General features: G+C 46.4%; 1 protein-coding gene across 1 annotated transcript in view; it reads left to right on the forward strand.

Moving 5' to 3' along the window:
* Positions 1 to 4979: 4979 nt before the first annotated feature.
* ABHD17C (abhydrolase domain containing 17C, depalmitoylase) overlaps positions 4980 to 17843 on the forward strand; it is a 55816-nt gene continuing 42952 nt past the window's right edge. Inside the window, exon 1 of the mRNA XM_061179807.1 lies at positions 4980 to 5825. Coding sequence (XP_061035790.1) covers positions 5227 to 5825 — 599 coding nt within the window. The 5' untranslated portion in view covers positions 4980 to 5226. The remainder of the gene's footprint in view (positions 5826 to 17843) is intronic.

Here is a 17843-nt window from a genome sequence, read left to right on the forward strand (position 1 = left end):
CTATTTTCAAAATTATAAGCTTGATTTTCTTCACATTTCCAATGCATTTAATAGATATCGTCTCAAAAATCTATCCCATCTTCAGTCATACTTTAATATCTTTTTTAAATGGGGGAAAAAGCAGGATTCAGGCATAACTGTTACATTGTTAATCAACAAATATTCTTTGATTTTATTGAGAAAGCAGTTAAGAACAAGTAAAATCTTTTGCTTTTGATTCCTGAATCCAATTCCTAATTATTGCATTAAGTTACAGGTAACAAAATACTCAACTACAGTTATACAGTGACTTATCATTCTCACAGAATAAGAAGCCCAGATGAAGGCAAAGCTGGGCAGCTATTCAACGATGCCATGAAGGATCTAGAATTTTATCTTTCTTCTCCACCATCTTCAACTATGAAATTCACCCTCATAGTGGCAAGGTGGCTCCCATAGCTCTAATAATAATATTGCCTGCAATCCAAGTGGGAACCAAGGGAAAGGGCAAAGAGAAACATTCCGGATGAGTCTGGCTCTGTTAAGTCTTTCCAGAAGCTCTGCAAAACGCTCCACATAGAGACTATTAGCCAGAACTGTGTCCTGTGGCCATCTTCACAGCAGGGGAGGCCAGGTGACTGTGAATCTTAACTGGGAGCATTGTTACCCAGAACAAAACCTGAGCTCTGTTGATAAGAAAGATGGGGAGAATGCCACAACTCCTTAGACAGAGGATGTGTGTAGTCCATTCCTGCAGGGGGATGCTGGCATGGGCTTTGGACTTCTGTGTCTTCCTCAAAGCCTGTCCTTCAATAATACTGCCCCAAACAGAAGGTACAGTCTTGATCTCTTGATGCACTCACTAAATCACTCACTCATTCTTTACTTGATCAATTTAATAAATATTTAGTGAGCATCTTCTTTTAGCCAGGCATGGAAGAAACAGTGGTGACCAAAATAGATATGATCCTTGCCTTCACAGAACATCCAGTCCTAAATTTAAAAAAATAAAAGAAAAGCAAAAGTAAAACAGGGCACTCATTTTTTTTTTTTTTTTCCTAATTTTGCTGTGCCACACGGCTTGCGGGATCTTAATTCCCCAACCAGGGATTGAACCAGGGCCCTGGCAGTGAAAGCACCGAGTCCTAACCAGTGGACCACCAGGGAATTCCTGGGGGGCAATGTATCTTAGATTTCTCTTTTACCTTCCATCGAAACCACCATATTCAGTTTTGAAGCATAAATATCCTCCTCTTATGGTCAGTGAAAAATGGATCATTCTCCTCTACACTGCTGACACAACTGAGGCCATCTCGAGCCACTCAAAATCAAGCGGACTGATCTGGAAGAAAAGTTCAATGTGTAAAGGGCCAATATTAAATAATAGAGACCAAGGCATTTAGCTACTTGGAATATCGTTTAGTTTACTGACCCAGACTGGCTTAGCAGGATGCAGAGAGTCTGAGCAGCAGACCAATGAGCTTGTTGAGGGCAGGAGGGACTGTGTCTTAGCCACCTTTGCATTCTGCACATCAACTGAGTGACCGACTCATGGTAAGTAGCTAGTAAATACGTTTGCTGACCTAGACCCAAACTTACGTCTTTCTCTACTAAATGTAGGAAGAGCCAAAGAGACATTCTTTAAGGTCAAAGTGAACAGCTAGTAATCCCTGACTTTTGCATTCTATAGGGCAAATTTATTCTTCCTGTGCTGCATGTGGAAGTTCTCCAACCAATGCCAAGGCACGCTGCCACATTTGTTGTGGGTGCGAGAGATGTGCAGATATTGAACCCCTTTTGTCTAGGGAGGCTGAGCCCCCCCGGGTGGGAGGGGGCATTGTCTCAAGGGGCCACACAAACTTGACCATGACTGTATGTGGCATGAGGTGAGAAACATTTGGGAGCTCTATTCTATGGCACAGATAAAATTTTGGTTTTAGGTGAAACTTCATGAAGTGTGAATAACTTTAAAACAGACTTCAAATACATAGTCTGAACAGTCTTTGTCGACCAGATTTTTCTTTAGCCAAGTTTTTGAATAGTTCAAGAACATCTAAAAATCATTTTGGTGAAGACATGGTCTTTTGAAACCAGGTCCGGAAGGTTATTGAAATCAATATGGGCAATTTCATTTAAAAGAGGGTCTCAATTTAATATTCCCACAAACCTGAACCAACATACTCTCCAGAGAAATAAATGCTCTTTGTTTTTTTCTTTTAACATCTTTATTGGAGTATAATTGCTTTACAATGGTGCGTTAGTTTCTGCTGTATAACAAAATGAATCAGCTATACGTATACATATATCCCCATATCTCCTCCCTCTTATATCTCCCTCCCACAATAAATGCTCTTTGAATCCACCTCTGTGTAGCCTTCTAAGAGGATGAAAATAAAAACCAGGCTTTTATTTATTTACTTATTTATTTATTGGTATTATACTCCGTGACACTCCACAAATCCTTTAGGGATGTAAAAAAACAAATATTTGACTTTAAAATTTTCCTAACAATATTAACACTACTACTACCAGGCCATCTGGAATATAAAGCCGGTCTCTTCCGTCAGCTGCACGTTAGACACACCTACTTGGGACTCTCACTCTTTCATGAACTGCCATGCTATTCAAGTCCCATCAAAAGACAGATGAGGAGAGCAGTATTGGAGAAAGACTGACCAAGGGGCGTGTTAAACACTTTTTCATTTCAGTTCCCCAGATTCTATTTTATTCTGAATAAGACTAGGGAGTAACACACTTGGCTATCACCTTACCTTCCCACAGAAATATCACCATGGAACCAGGATTCAAAACCATTTCCTTAGCTTTTACAGGGATTTGGGGTTTTTTTTGTTTGCTTTGTTTTGTTTTGAATGCATGGGGAAAAGTGTTCTGAATCTTCTGCCAATACTCTAATTAAACTGTAAGGTACTTGAGAGCAGGGACTGTCTTATCTTTATAGCTTCAGCACAAAAGTTCTAACATCCTAGGTGCTGTGAGCATGAAAAACATTACATCAATATATGTTGAATACAAGAAACAAAGTGCCTAAACAGTAGCAAGTTATAAAGCTTTTTAGAAAGGGAAACCTAATCTCCAGAAGATAAAATTTGGTTTTGGGTGAAACATCACCAAGTGCAAATAATGTTAAAATAAGACTTCAAATATTTAGTCTGAACAGGCTTTGCCAACCAAGTTTTCTTTAGCCCAAGTTTTTGGACAGTTTCAAAAACATTTAAAAACTATTAATATTTTAGTGAAGAAATAATCTTTTAAAACCAGGTCCTGAAGGTTATTGAAATCAGTATGGGGACTTCCCTGGTGGTGCAGTGGTTAAGAATCTGCCTGCCATTGCAGGGGACACGGGTTCGATCCCTGGTCTGGGAAGATCCCACATGTCGCAGAGCAACTAAGCCTGCGCTCTAGAGCCCGCGAGCCACAACTACTGAGACTGCGTGCCGCAACTACGGAAGCCTGTGCGCCTAGAGCCCGTGCTCCGCAACAAGAGAAGCCACCACAATGAGAAGCCCGCGGATCGAATTGAAGAGTAGTCCCCGCTCACCACAACTAGAGAAGGCTCATGTGCAGCAATGAAGACCCAACACAGCCAAATAAATAAAGAAAGAAAAAAGAAATCAGTATGGGTAAATTCATTTAGATGAAGGTGCTCAAAAATACACCTTCCACAAAAGTCACAACAATAGTTTAAATTCTCCTGGATGTCTGTGAGTTAAAACAACAGATCCAGAGTGGTGATGCTGGCAACCTCCTTGTGTTTAGCTGTCCCGCTGGCAGTCCAGGAAGGGTATCTCCTGTCAATTCCTGAAAGAGAATTTAGCTGCCAATTCAGGAGGAGAAAGGAAGGATAGAAGGCTCTGCGAAGTTGGCACCGGAGCTTACTCAGTCTCAAGGCACTGAGAGTAATATTTGCAGGGAAAACAAAAATCACTTAAAGGTGCATGCCAAGATTACAATGGATTTAAATCATTATAAAATCTTTCCTGATTAAGACCATTAAAAATCGGGGACCCGAGAAACAAGTCTAGAGAAACTAACACTGTAAAGGACGCCTAGCTGCTATTAGAAAATCTACTGCCCATGGGATTAGAAATGACAACGGCCACGTGATATATTGCTAACTATACAGTGCGGCTTTGTTATAGTAGCTGACTTTTATAGATACAGGGATTTACTAAAGGCCCAGTCATGACCCTAGGAAAGCAATACTGTGGCTACATATGCAGAAACAGCCTCCTGTAACAGGGAAATACAGCGATCGCCGCTCTATCCCACACCACCAGTACCCTTTATGGTCCTGAGACTTTGGGAAGAGGCAGTTCAGAAAGCACCATGGACCCAAAGAGTCGAGTATTTCAGGTTCATTCCAACTCTCTTCCACTCGTTAATTTTTCAATAGATTCCCAAGAACCTCCATGCATGAGAAAACTTGGATTTGAGGAAGGGAATTCCAGGGGGAGGGGAGAGAGGGGAATAGTCCGATCGGGAAGGATACCCGCGCCACTTCCACTGTCCTGCCTGGGGGGTCGGCCCACCTGCCCCCCATGCCTAAGCCCAGGAGCGCCGCTCCTCCGGGTTCCTGCGCTCCCGGAGAGCCCCTGTCGGCCCCAGGTCGTGCTTCCCAGGGGGCCAAAGGTGCCGGCGCCCCCTCCAGGGCCCCCTCTGGAGATCTGCCCCCCTGCCCCCCACGCAGACACTTAAGCCGGGCGCCCCATGCTCCGGGCCCCGGTCCGTCCCGAGAAGGAGGACTCGCTTCCCAGGCCAGAGCAGGTGCCCGCGCCCTCACACGCGGAGGCGGGGGAGGTGGCCAGGGAGCCCCGCCCAGATGCCGGGCCCGGCGCCGGGGCCCGGCGGGGGCGCGGGCGCTCGGTAACCCGGAAGTGGCGGCGGCGGCGGGCGTGCGGGAGCGGGGGCCGGGGGCGGTGCGCTCGAGCCGGCATGGCCGCCGCCGCCCGCTTTGTGTGCCGCGCGCGGGCCCCGGCCGCCCGCGCCTCGCCCGGCCCGCGGGGCCGCCGCTGACCCGCCCCGACTCTAACCTCGGCGCCCGCCGGGCCGGCCCCGCCTCCCTCCTCCTGCACTTCCCCTCCCCCCTCCTCCTGCCGCCGGGCGGGCGGGCAGCAGCCGCCCTCCGTGCTCTGCTCGCGCGCTCCTCGCCGCGCGCCCGCCCGCCCTCGCACCCGAGCCAGCCTGCCTGCCTGCCGTACCGGCGGCGGCGGGCTCGAGGCCGCCCCGATGCCCGAGCCAGGCCCCAGGATGAATGGCTTCTCGCTGGGCGAGCTGTGCTGGCTCTTCTGCTGCCCGCCCTGCCCGAGCCGCATCGCCGCCAAGCTGGCCTTCCTGCCGCCTGAGCCCACCTATACGGTGCTGGCGCCCGAGCAGCGCGGCCCCGGCGCCCCCGCCCCGGCCTCGGCCGCCGCAGCCGCCGCAACCGCCGCCACCGCCGCGGCCCAGCCGGCGCCGCAGCAGCCCGAGGAGGGCGCGGGCGCGGGGCCCGGCGCGTGCAGCCTGCACCTGAGCGAGCGCGCCGACTGGCAGTACTCGCAGCGCGAGCTGGATGCCGTCGAGGTCTTCTTCTCGCGCACGGCCCGGGACAACCGGCTCGGCTGTATGTTCGTGCGCTGCGCGCCCTCCAGCCGCTACACGCTGCTCTTCTCGCACGGCAACGCGGTGGACCTCGGCCAGATGTGCAGCTTCTACATCGGCCTCGGCTCGCGCATCAACTGCAACATCTTCTCCTACGACTACTCGGGCTACGGCGTCAGCTCGGGCAAGCCCTCCGAGAAGAACCTCTACGCCGACATCGACGCCGCGTGGCAGGCGCTGCGCACCCGGTGAGCCCGGCGGCGGTCGCCAGGCCTGGCCTGCCACTGCGGGGAGGCGGGCTGGGGGTCCTCTGGGGGCCTCTGGGGCGGCCTGAGAGGAAGGGGGCCCCTCGTCTGGGGCTGTGGGCGAGCAGAGACACCCCCCACCCCACCCTTCACGGATTCTCTTTTCTTCTCGCTCCCTGGCTTTCTCTCACCCCCTCCAAAGTCCCCGCCAGCCCTCGGGTTCCTGGAGAGTTCGGATTCGGAGGATTTTGCCTGCTTTGGCGCGCCCGGGTGCCCCCGATCCACCGGCTGGGTCTTCTGTGGTTCTGGTCACCGCAAGTGGCAACGTTGGGGTGCTTCAATACCGGGCGGAAACAGCTTGGTTCACGTTTAGTTTGTGTGAGCTGGCAGCCAGAGGCTGGAGGTCCTCAGGCTGAAGTGACCTTGGGCAAGGCGCGCGTCTCATACCTCTGTTTCCTTACTTGTAAAATCAGGGGGCGAGACGGGAAGACTTCCAAAAGACGTTCCGGTTGTAAAGTGCTCGGCGGGGCCATGTCTGGGCGTCCGTGGAGGCAGCCGGAGGGTCGGGTGGTGTGAAGTTTGCCTCCTGGTGGGGCTGAGAAGCTGGCACTGCGAGCAGGGAGTTAGCTCGTGTCTGTGGGCCTGGCATCTTCCTCAGAGCCTCAGTAAAAACCCAGGATGAGTTGGAATCTTACGTTACAGGGTTTGGGGAATCTCTTGACCTTGAGTTAGCATTCACAGGAGAACTACAAAGTATTTATCGAGGGAGGGCCTTTTATGTGCAAGGCAGAAATTGGGGGCGTGGTTTCGGGGCTAGACCTGGTAAGACCAGCAAACAAAACTTGAGTGTTAGTAGTCCAAGTGAGGCAGAAGTCCGGTAAGTGGGCAAGTCGTGTCACCTGTTTGTGGTCCGGTTTGGGTATCTATGATTTTGCCCCAGCCACCTGGTAGCAGGGATGGTGAAAATACCTGAGATCATCTTCTATGACATCCGATTGCTTCAGATGAAAGAGTCCCCAGAATAAGTGTAATTGGCACTGTTATGGCTATTGACACGTATAATCTTTATCTAAAATGTGTTTGCTCGGCTCATACAGACTGCCAACATTAGTGATTTTTGTCTCCATTCCTGTTCATACATATGCTCATAAATTACCCTGTGCCTTTCTGGGAAAATGACTTGTCCAACAGGGAAGTACTTAGGATTTAATATGTTGCTTATTCACGTTCTCCTGAAGTCCTGAAGGAGTTCATTTGGATGATTGCTTTTTGAAAGTGGTTTAGGCTGAGATGGTACCATAGGCAGAGACACTGAGTCAGAATCTACAAGTTAAAAAGCCACCTGTTCCAGTGAAGGGTTTCAAAAGTATGTGTGTCACACACAATCAATAGATTGCTAGAATTTGCTGTTGGTAAAGGTATTAAAAATAAGGATTGGCCTTAGATCTTTTTAAAGTGAAACATTAAAATCCTACCTTGAGTAGGTTTTATGGTAAAATTTCTGCAGAACACTGTTCCTGTATGTGCCTGTCTGGATTAGAATGAAATCCTTTCAGATGTGCGTGTCTGGATTAGAATGAAATCCTTTCAGATGTAAGGCTAACCCTTTGCCCTGAATATGCAGGTGTGTCTGTGTTACAACATATGTGAGGCATAGTTATTTCCTGGAGACTTGTCATATTTAATTTAATTAAAGGCATTGTTTTAGGTAAGGTTAAATTTTGAATTATGTGCTGGTATAGCTTAACTTTGCCCAGGATTTATTTAATTTTATACCAGAACTCATGTCTAGATTGAGTTACTCACCTGTAAAATAGATTAGAACTTAAAGGCTAAATGAGAATCTTAGGATTTGAAGAAACCTTTCACATCTTCTCGTCCGGTGCTTTTCAAACTTTTTTGGATTGTGACCCCACAATAGGAAACACATTTTACATCTAGATCAAGCGCACACATACACATCTGTGTCTAGATATCAGAAGCAAATGTCTCACAAAACAATATCTTTGCCTGTGGGCAATACACGTGCAGACTATGTTCTTTTTTTTTTTTATAAATTTTTTGACTGCGTTGGGTCTTTGTTGCTGCGCGCGAGGTTTCTCTAGTTGCGGCGAGCGGGGGCTACTCTTCATTGTGGTGCTTGGGCTTCTCATTGCGGGGGCTTCTCTTGTTGCGGAGCACAGGCTCTAGGCACGTGGGCTTCAGTAGTTGTGGTGTGCAGGCTCAGTAGTTGCGTCTCGCGGGCTTAGTTGCTCCGTGGCATGTGGGATCTTCCGGGACCAGGGCTCGAACCCATGTCCCCTGCGTTGGCAGTCGGATTCTTAACCATTGCGCCACCAGGGAAGTCCCACTATGTTCTGTTTTATTTCATATTATTATTATTTTTTTTTAAAAGAAGAAGAAAAAGAATGCTGGTTGTGAAGGACTAAGTTTATTTCCCATATCATTTATGGACACTGTTCTTGTGCACCCTCATTTGACAGAGGACTGGGGAAGAGCAGTAGGTCTCTTGACTGCTAGTTTAGTACTCTTTCCACACATGCAGTCCTATTTATCAGATTTCTCTAGAGGTGCATTTACATGTCTCAGTTATTCTAATAGGCTAGGAGTTACTTGACTCTGAAGCTAAGCAGTCCCTTAACCACCTCCTCTCTGCTCTCTGTAGTTTTTCTGTTCTAACCTTGCCTGGAAGATGCCCTCTTCTCTGCCCATGTACAGCTCCGTTCAGGTCATTGCCATGGCAGCAGGACGTCCCCCCCCCTCGCCCCCCTCCATGTACCCATTGTTCCGAGGCTGCCTCAGATCCCGTTTTCCACCCCCAGCCTTCATGTCTTCCTTGGGGATCTTTCTCTTTTCTGATCTCCTGATGAGAAGAGACACTCAGAACACTGCTCCGAACACTGATTGGAGAGCCCACCCTATCCTAAATCATCTCCATCTCTGCACTCAGGTGTTATTCCCCCAGGAGGAATGTAAGGTGTGTGTGTCAGTGCTGTGCATCCCCCAAAGTACTCAGCCGAGTACTTGCCCTCCCTCCTCATACTCACACCCGGCCTTTTGTATATGCCCTTTTCCTATGCCCTGAATTCTCTCTCCTGTCTGGATCCTGACTGGGTTCCGGGACCCTTGGTATTCCTGTGCACATGGTACTCAGCTCCTTTACCTTCACTTATCACAGTGTTGCTGTGTCCTGTTGTGTGACTGCATCCCACTAAGTTGAAAGTTCCTTGAGGGCAAGGACTCCCTGTCTTCTGTTTTCCCAACAACTGGCAAAGTGCCTTAAGATAAGAGACACTCATTAAATGTTTGTTTAATGAGTTGCACATATGGGTGCCCCATAAATAAATGGGATAGATTCAAATTTTCCTAATTTTCTTACAAAGAGTTGCATCTATTTTATCTCTAGGGTTTGGTATCCATGGGCATAACCATAGGCAAAGAAGGGGGTTACAATGTATTGGCTTGAGGTCTGATCCACTTTGTATCTATTATATGCCCATGTTTGCAACATTGAAGTATCTGTATTGAACAGAAGAGTAACAGTAACCCTTTTGTATTTCTCTTCATCCTTTCTCCATTACTATCTGTGCATGCTCTAGTGAGCTGCCCAGTCCTTGATGGAGGACTGCAAACACAAATACTACCTAGTATTTCCATGGGTAAAGGTAGCAAATTCCCTAAATGATAAGCAGTAGAGTGGGCCAGTAATCTAAAATAAGGGTTTGGGGAGGAAGTAAATTCGAAGGCAAGAAAGGGGGTCATTGCTATTTGGCCAATAGATGATTATTTTAAGCATTTGAAAAATGACTGAAAAGGGTGTAGAAGAGAGGTAGGATTTGAAAGAGCCAGGGAGAGCATGGACTCAGCATGGAAGAAGTAAGTTGGTGTCTTATTAGTTCGTACAGCTGTAGCAAAGTACCATAGACTGGGTGGCTTAAAAGCAAAAAAATTTCTCAGTTCTGGAAGCTGGAAGTCTGAGATCAGGGTGCCAGCATGGTCAGGCTCTGGTGAGAACCCTTTTTCTGGTTGCAGACTTCTCATCGTTTTCTCACACGGTGGAAGGGGCACGGGAGGTTTCTTGGGCTGGTTTATAAGGGCACTAATCCCATTCATATGGGTTCCACCTTCATGACCTAGTCACCTTTCAAAAACCCCACCTCCTAATAACATCACCCTGTGGGTTAGGTTTCAACATATGGGACACGTGCATGCATGCACGCGCGCGCACACACACACACACACACACACACACACAATATTCAGCCTACTGGCAGTTGGTTTTATTTTTTTAATTTTTTAAAATTAATTAATTTTTTGGCTGCATTGGGTCTTCGTTGCTGTGCATGGGCTTTCTCTAGTTGCGGCGAGCGGGGGCTACTCTTCGTTTCGATGCGCAGGCTTCTCATTGCAGTGGCTTCTCTTGTTGCAGTTGCAGAGCACAGGCTGTAGGCGCACGGGCTTCAGTAGTTGTGGCACGTAGGCTTAGTACTTGTAGCTTGTGGGCTCTAGAGTAGTTGTGGTGCACAACTTAGTGGCTTAGTTGCTCCGTGGCATGTGGGATCTTCCTGGACCAGGGCTCAAACCCGTGCCCCCTGCATTGGCAGGCGGATTCTTAACCTCTGTGCCACCAGGGAAGCCCCTCGGCAGCTGGTTTTAGAACGGAGAGAGACAGTTGAGAATCTAAACATGGTGGAGGCCTTGAAGGTTAGGACATGTTTTACATTTGAGTTACTAATACACTTTATAAGCATGTTGTGAATCCAAACAATTGAGGGAATGAATTGGAATCACTTAGAAATATTTGTAGAAAGGACACTGTGAAAATCAGTGTAGCCTTCTTGGAGGGTAGTGTTGTAATTTGAGCTGGTGTGATTAATTTGTGCAGGAAAGGCTGCCTGTTGGTTAAGGTGGGATTAAGTAGGCGGATTAAGCCTCCTCAACACACATCCTTCAGGGGTCTTCTCGGATGTGAGCTGATTTAGGCTGCAGAATTGGGACCTGTGATTCAAGAGGGAGTGAATCAAGCTGATTTGAAGGTGTAAACCCAAACAAGCAAATAACCCAGAGAATGAGGTGTAAGTTAGACAGAGAAAATTTTGGCTGGAACATTTTAATCTTGAGAAACAGGAGAGTAGAGGCATTTACGATTCAATATGTTATTAGTGTTTCCCATCACCATTCACAGAAGTTGTTTCGTGCAAAGACTGTGGTGGACGAGAGAGGCATTTGGTAACACTGGCAGAGAAACTGACCTAATCAGAGAAAGCAAATGCAGAGAGAGGAAGGTAAATAAGAACTTTCAGGGAATTCCCTGGCGGTCTCGTGGTTAGGACTCTGTGCTTCCATTGCCAGGACCGGGGTTCGATCCCTGGTCAGGGGACTAAGATGTAAGATCCCGCAAGCCGAGAGGCTGGGGATAAAAAAAGAACTTTCAATGCCTAGGTACAAAAGGCAAGTTACGAGAGACTTACTATTTCTTTCATTCATTCATTCATTCTTTCAGCTAATAAACCATTAACTGTTGAACACACATATATTGATACTGTGATTGTACCAGACACTAAGGTTTGCTTGAGTATCATTCATCTCAAACTGTTTCTTTTTTGTGTGAAAGGATGGACTAAATTTTAGAGGCATTTTGAATACGTAGCCATGTGTTGCTCTTTTATAACTTTTGCATCTGTGATTCATAGGATCCATAATTGGAAAATCCCTAAGTCATGGGAAGGCTGTCGTGGATATCCTCAGGTAGTGAGAGCCTTGAAAAGTACCTTCTTCTGTTGGTTGTGAATGTTGTTTACAGTTATGACTCAGGATGGATTTCTCCTGGGAGCAGCAAAACAGTTACTACTTTCCTGAGTGTGTTGAATTTAATGACCTTACTTCTTTATTCTCAGTTTTCTCAGAGGGAATTAATTCTACGGTGTCATTAAAGGAAGAATGCTCATGATTTCTCCCTGAGTTTGACTGATTAGCGACAAGGAAAACAGAATGTGTTATGAATAATGTGTTATGTGAATGCACAATGATCTTTCTAGAATGGAAATAGAATATCAGCTTGCAGTTCAAGGCAGACAGTGTGAAAATATCCCATTAGGAAGAACGCAACTCCTAAGAAGAGACCTTTTGAAACTGACGTAGGTGAAGTGTGTTTTGGGGGTTCACTTAGAGCCTTTTCTTTAATGTCCCCACCGCCCTTCTCCAGTGCCCTCGGGCTGTTCCTGGTTCTTCAGGCTGCCCTCGCGGAGCCATCAGGCAGGGTTTCTTTTCTCTAGCACAGCCAGATTCTGTGCTGTCACCCCTATCCCACCAAAGCTTACTTTCCCATGGTTCTATTTTTTGAAGGGCCTTAACTTTCCTCTAGTAACCCAGATGCCAAAGATCTGGCAAGCCTCTTCATGTTTCTGTGTTAATGGTCAATAACTCCTTAATGGGTTTTCTTTTCCTGTTTTTATTTAGGGTAATCTTGGAGGCTCAGTTTTCTAAAATTCAGTCTGAAAACTCTACTAGTGCAATGGCATATTGGTGGAAGAGCCCCCTCTTTTTTTTTTTTTTTTTTTTTAATTTTCTGAAGAAGTCTTTTGAATGATACTATCCTGAGGTCACTTAGAGCAAACCCTTAAGTTCACTCCCGACCTTCCGCTACTGCTTGCACTTCCCTCCCTCTCTCCAAATTCAGTAACCGCTGTACCCATATTAATAACCCCGCATAAGACTCCAGAGTCTGGCTTCAGGAATTTTACTGTTCATCATGGTAGCAGATTTACCTTCTCTATTGGATTTTGCTTATGCTAGTGTTGGAGGCCATAAATCTGCTCCATTTTAAGAAGCTTCATGTACATAGAGAATGGACTTGAGGACACGGGGAGGGGGAAGGGGAAGCTGGGATGAAGTGAGAGAGGGGCATTGACATATACGCACTACCAAATGTAAAATTGATAGCCAGTGGGAAGCAGCCGCATAGCACAGGGAGATCAGCTCGGTGCTTTGTGACCACCTAGAGGGGTGGGATAGGGAGGGTGGGAGGGAGACTCAAGAGGGAGGGGATATGGGGATATATGTATACGTATAGCTGATTCATTTTGTAATACAGCAGAAACTAACACACCATTGTAAAGCAATTATACTCCAATAAAGATGTTTAAAAAAAAAAAAAATAAGAAGCTTCAGGTACAAGAATCCAAAGTCTCAACACAGATACACTTAGGAGATCATGAATTGGATATCAGAATGATTTTGTTTTTTCAGGATTGCTTTAAATAATAGGCTTGCTGATCTGTAAAAGACTTAATTTGCGAAAATTAGATGTACACAAAACTTTTTGAACTAGGGAAGTTAGTTCTAATTCCAGCAGTCCCTCTAATCCATGATGTCACCTCATGCAGGGAGACGCTCCACACTTCTGGGCTTTACATTCCATTGTTTTAAAAGCAAGGGATTCAACTACAGTAAGTCCGCTACATACGAACCTTCAAGTTGCAAGCTTTCAAAGATGCGAATGTGCATCTGGTTCCAGCAAGGAACCAGAACCTGTGCCATCCACGTCAGGCGTGAGTGCTGTTGCAGCTCGCCCTCCGTCTCCTGTTGCTGACGATCCTTCAGCTCTACCATCTCCCACCTCCTCTCCCTCCTCCAGGCAGTAACTCTTCTTGCCTGTTCACTCCATGCCAGCCCCTGGATGCCAGCTGTTGTACTGTACTACTGTATTTTTCAAGGTACTGTACTGTAAGAGCCAAAATGTTTTCTTTATTTTTTGTGTTTCTTTTATGTATTATCTGTGTGAAAAGTATTATAAACCTATTCCAGTGCAGTACTATAGAGCCGATGGTGTTAGTTGGGGACCTAGGCTAACTTTGTTGGACTTATGAACAAGTTGGACTTCCGAACATGCTCTCGGACCGGAACTGGTTCATATGTAGGGGACTTACAGTACATGGCTTCTGAGGTGCCTTCTTTAAGTAAGGCTGTGTTTCATGATTTTCAGAGGAAGTACCTAATGTTTTTGAATTTGCTTTCCCTGACTACACAGAGAAACTTGGTGGATTCAAGTCTCTACAGTGGATCTCAACCCTGGCTGCCCTTCAGCAGTTCCAGGTAGATTTTATCTTAGAGTGTGTGTGTGTGTGTGCGCGCGCGTGTGTGTGTGTATCTAGACACATGCATGTGTGTGTGTCTGTGTGTGTACATATATATAAGTGAGCATGTATTCATTCACGTGTGTGTGCATCCGTGCGTGCACATGTGCAGCCAGGGTTGAGATGCACTCACCTAGAAACTACAGTTAAAGATTGGCCACAATTACAATTGGTTAACACTTGAAGAAAAGAGTATGCTAGGGAAGATTTTTTCATATGCTTATGTAGATGGTTTTAGTTGAAGGTCTTTGGTGGCCAGGAACCCGCTAGCGTGGACCAAGTCGGGGAGTAATTGTTGAGAGGACACAGCCATGTTCATACTTGCAAGATTCCTGAGCCTCCTGGGGACTGAAGCTGGGGACTCGAAAGCCGTCTTGGCCCTTGGCCCTCATGCTCTCAGCTTCCTCTGTCTGAGCTGGTGCCTCCCAGCTCCTTCTCTCTGCATGCCTGGTCCATGGCTCTTTCTACAACAAGCCTCTTCCCTGTTCCTGGTCTCTGCGCATCACTTCACCCCAGCTGTGCTTACCCCCGACTCAGCTGCCCAGGAGCTGGTCTCCCTCTGGCTTCTAGATACCTCGTTCCCATTCTTCTTCTTTTTTTAAAAATTTTTATTGGAGTATATTTGATTTACAATGCTGTGTTAGTATCAGGTGTACAGAAAGTGAATCAGCCATACATATACATATATCCACTCTTTTTTAAGATTCTTTTCCCATATAGGTCATTAGAGAGCGCCGAGTAGAGTTCCCTGTGCTATACAGTAGGTTCCCATTCATTATCTACTTTATATATAGTAGCGTCGTTCCCATTCTTGATTCCCCCGGTTGTACCCCGGGATGGTGATGGCTGGGGCCGAGGCGGTGTAAGTGAACAGGGCTCCCTCCTTGGGGATGAGCTGGGGCTGTGGCTGGGATGAGCACCGCCCTGCACAGCCGTCACTAGCACTTCTGGGCCTGGGTGGGTCGTGCTCCTAAAGCTCTTCCAGGCGGAGGGGGTCGCCCGGGGCCGTCTCCACTCTCCACTCAGCCCCTGTGTGCCCCAGCCTGTGTCTGGCCAGAGAGCACGGACCTTGAAGAATAGACCATAATTAATAGACCTTAAACCAGGTCAGTAGACCAGTGACATGGTTGCCTCGTGACCGGCGTGTGGCTCCCTTTGTGAGCCTGGAAATGGAAGATTGTGGAAAAATAGGGCTCTCCTCTCGAGTTGCCTCCCCCCTCTCTGCCCTACAGCAGATGCACCATCCGCCCTGCAACGGGGGCTGCTGTGCAAACGGTCTGTGGTGTGGACGGAATTCTGCACCGCCCTTGGGGCAAAGGAGACAGGGAGGCGGTGGGTGAAGGGGGCGGGGAGAGGGAGGCCCCCAACTCTGCAGGAGCCAGCGGACTCCTGTGTCACCGAGTCACAAGAGATCCCCACCTTGAAATGATTTAATGATTCAGTTCTTCATTGAGATGATTTACAGCTGGAACCGATTTGTGGCTCTTACGTCAGAGTAGCTCAGGCAAGGTTAACCTCAAGGGTAACCTGAAGAGGAGTGTGGCTGCCAGCCTTCACTTTCTCTGATATTTTCAATGGTTATGGGCAGACGTTTTGGAGTCGAACACACCTGAGTTTAGGTCCTGCCTGGGCCAGTTATTAACTGCTTGACCTCAGGCAAGTTTCCTAACCTTTTTGAACCTCAGTTAAAGTAATAACAGTGGTGGTCGTAGGGGCGCAAAATTGGCCACTGCAACATGTGTCTCTTTGGCAGAAGGATTATTTGAGGCTGATTATTTTAAGAAACTGCAGCCACGGGAGAAGCTTTGGAAAACCCGAGTAGAAGTTACCTTTCTGTAAGAGACATTTACATGTATAAGGGAAATCTCCATTTGTAAGGGTGTCTCCCCAGTTGCTCCAGGAAGGTGGGGGGGAGGGGGCGTGACCTTATCTCTAGAAGCTCTTATCAGTGCAGAAGGTGAGGACTTAAATCTGCATAACAACCTCACCTTTGTTTCCTCTGCTTTTCCTGGTGACCTCCCAGAGCTGATCCCCACCGCCGTCTTCTTTTGCTTTAGCTGAAGGTGATATTTAAGGTGCGGATTTCTGCCATTTCAGACTTACTCAGTTTTCCTGGGTCTTTCCCATGTATGCATGTTATTAAACTTTTGTTTGCTTTTCTCCTGTTAATCTGTCTTATATCAATTTAATTAGTAGACCGGCCAAAGAACCTAGAAAAGAAGAAGGGAAAACTTTTCTGCCCCTACATGGTAATAATAATAATCATAACAATCATAACAATAATAATAACAACAACGACCTCATGTCAGATGCTCTAGCACACAAGGCTTTCCGCGTGGTCAGAGGACAACAAATGGGAAGCTATTGTTGTTTAAGATCGTTGAGAGCATTAGAGCTGTAATCACCAAATGCTCAGATCATGCTGTAGACGAGACGCTTAGATCAGGTGTTTAAGAAATTGCTCCCTTCCCCTTTCTCCATAGATGTAAATAATACCCAGGGCGAGGGAGCTTCATGGGTGTGGCTATAGAGGAACTGTAAAGGAGTTTTAGTTTTATTTGCAGCTAAGGGAGAAGAGGCTCTTTGAATTTGTTCCTCTGGCCTCGAGGGCTCTATGTATGATGTTTTGGCTTCGGGGAGTGGTGTGCTTTAGTATTTTAAATCGGATAGCACTTCATCTACCAAGGTGTTTATATCCCCAAAGGAGATCTTAAAAGGAGAAGAAACCTTACCTGTAATCCAACACCTTGCAATTACTTTGCAAACCCTTCCTGTTTTGCTGCCTTCCCTCTGCCCTGCTGTTTCCAGGCTTAGCTCCTCAGGAGCTGAGCTTGTGGTCTGGGTGGAACCGGAGACTTCCTCAGACATAGAGTCAGGGATGGGGAGAACGAGGAGGCGAAACTCCCTCTTTCTCCACCACTCAGGACATTCTGGTTGCTCTTTATTAATGGGACAACCTTCAGTAGATAAGAGTTATCTTTTTTTCCTAAAGTTGGCCCAGGGACCTGAATGCACATTTCCTCCTAAAATATGAATGCTCCGTGATGCCTTGTACCTCACATCCCTGTTGAGTTTTCAAGGCTGTGTGAAACGGAGCTCATTGATAACTTCTACAATATTGATTTGCTTCAGAGTGTTAAAGGACCATGGCACCATGGTGAAACTGGAAACCTCTGTTTCCCAGGAAGTCTAGGTCATTCACATTCAGTGCTCAGACTGTTAACTGTTGCATGTCATTGACTTGCTGAATCACTGAGAGGAGCCCTACCTCAAGCAAGATTACTTGTGAACCGAGTCAAATGAAAAAGGAGCACAAGGAACCTCCAGTGCTGATTATTAGTTTGTTCCTTCAGTTTACATTTTTAAATGGTTAAAATGAAACCTGGGCAGTTACACTGGGGGAAAAACGTAAAGTAAGCCTGTATTCAGAATATATCCACAAAGAGTGAGTTTCCAGACGGTAATTATAACTCTGCTGGCTGACACCTCCGTTATTATAGTTGATAATCTCATGAGGATTCCAGCTTACCCAAAACTGTTCTTAGTGATGGTCACAGACAGAACCAGACCATGTGCAGCGATAATTATATTGACTGAAAAGGTCTGTGATACCAGAACAAGATTCTTGTACGCTGGTTTAACTAAAACAATTTGATTTATCCCTATTGTCATAAATAATGCAAGGATATTTCAGAATCTCTGTTTTTGGTTGCTATGTTGTTTAACGATTACTATTGTCATAACATTCATACCATTTAAATTTACATACATGTATATATACATACATATAACCATTCACATGTTAATCATTTCTAAACATTTCATATAACAAGGCTACATAAAATGATTTTTTAAATCTTTTTTTTTAATAAATTTATTTATTTTT

Source organism: Eubalaena glacialis, chromosome 2 (assembly GCF_028564815.1).
Source record: "Eubalaena glacialis isolate mEubGla1 chromosome 2, mEubGla1.1.hap2.+ XY, whole genome shotgun sequence".
Lineage (NCBI taxonomy): Eukaryota > Metazoa > Chordata > Mammalia > Artiodactyla > Balaenidae > Eubalaena > Eubalaena glacialis.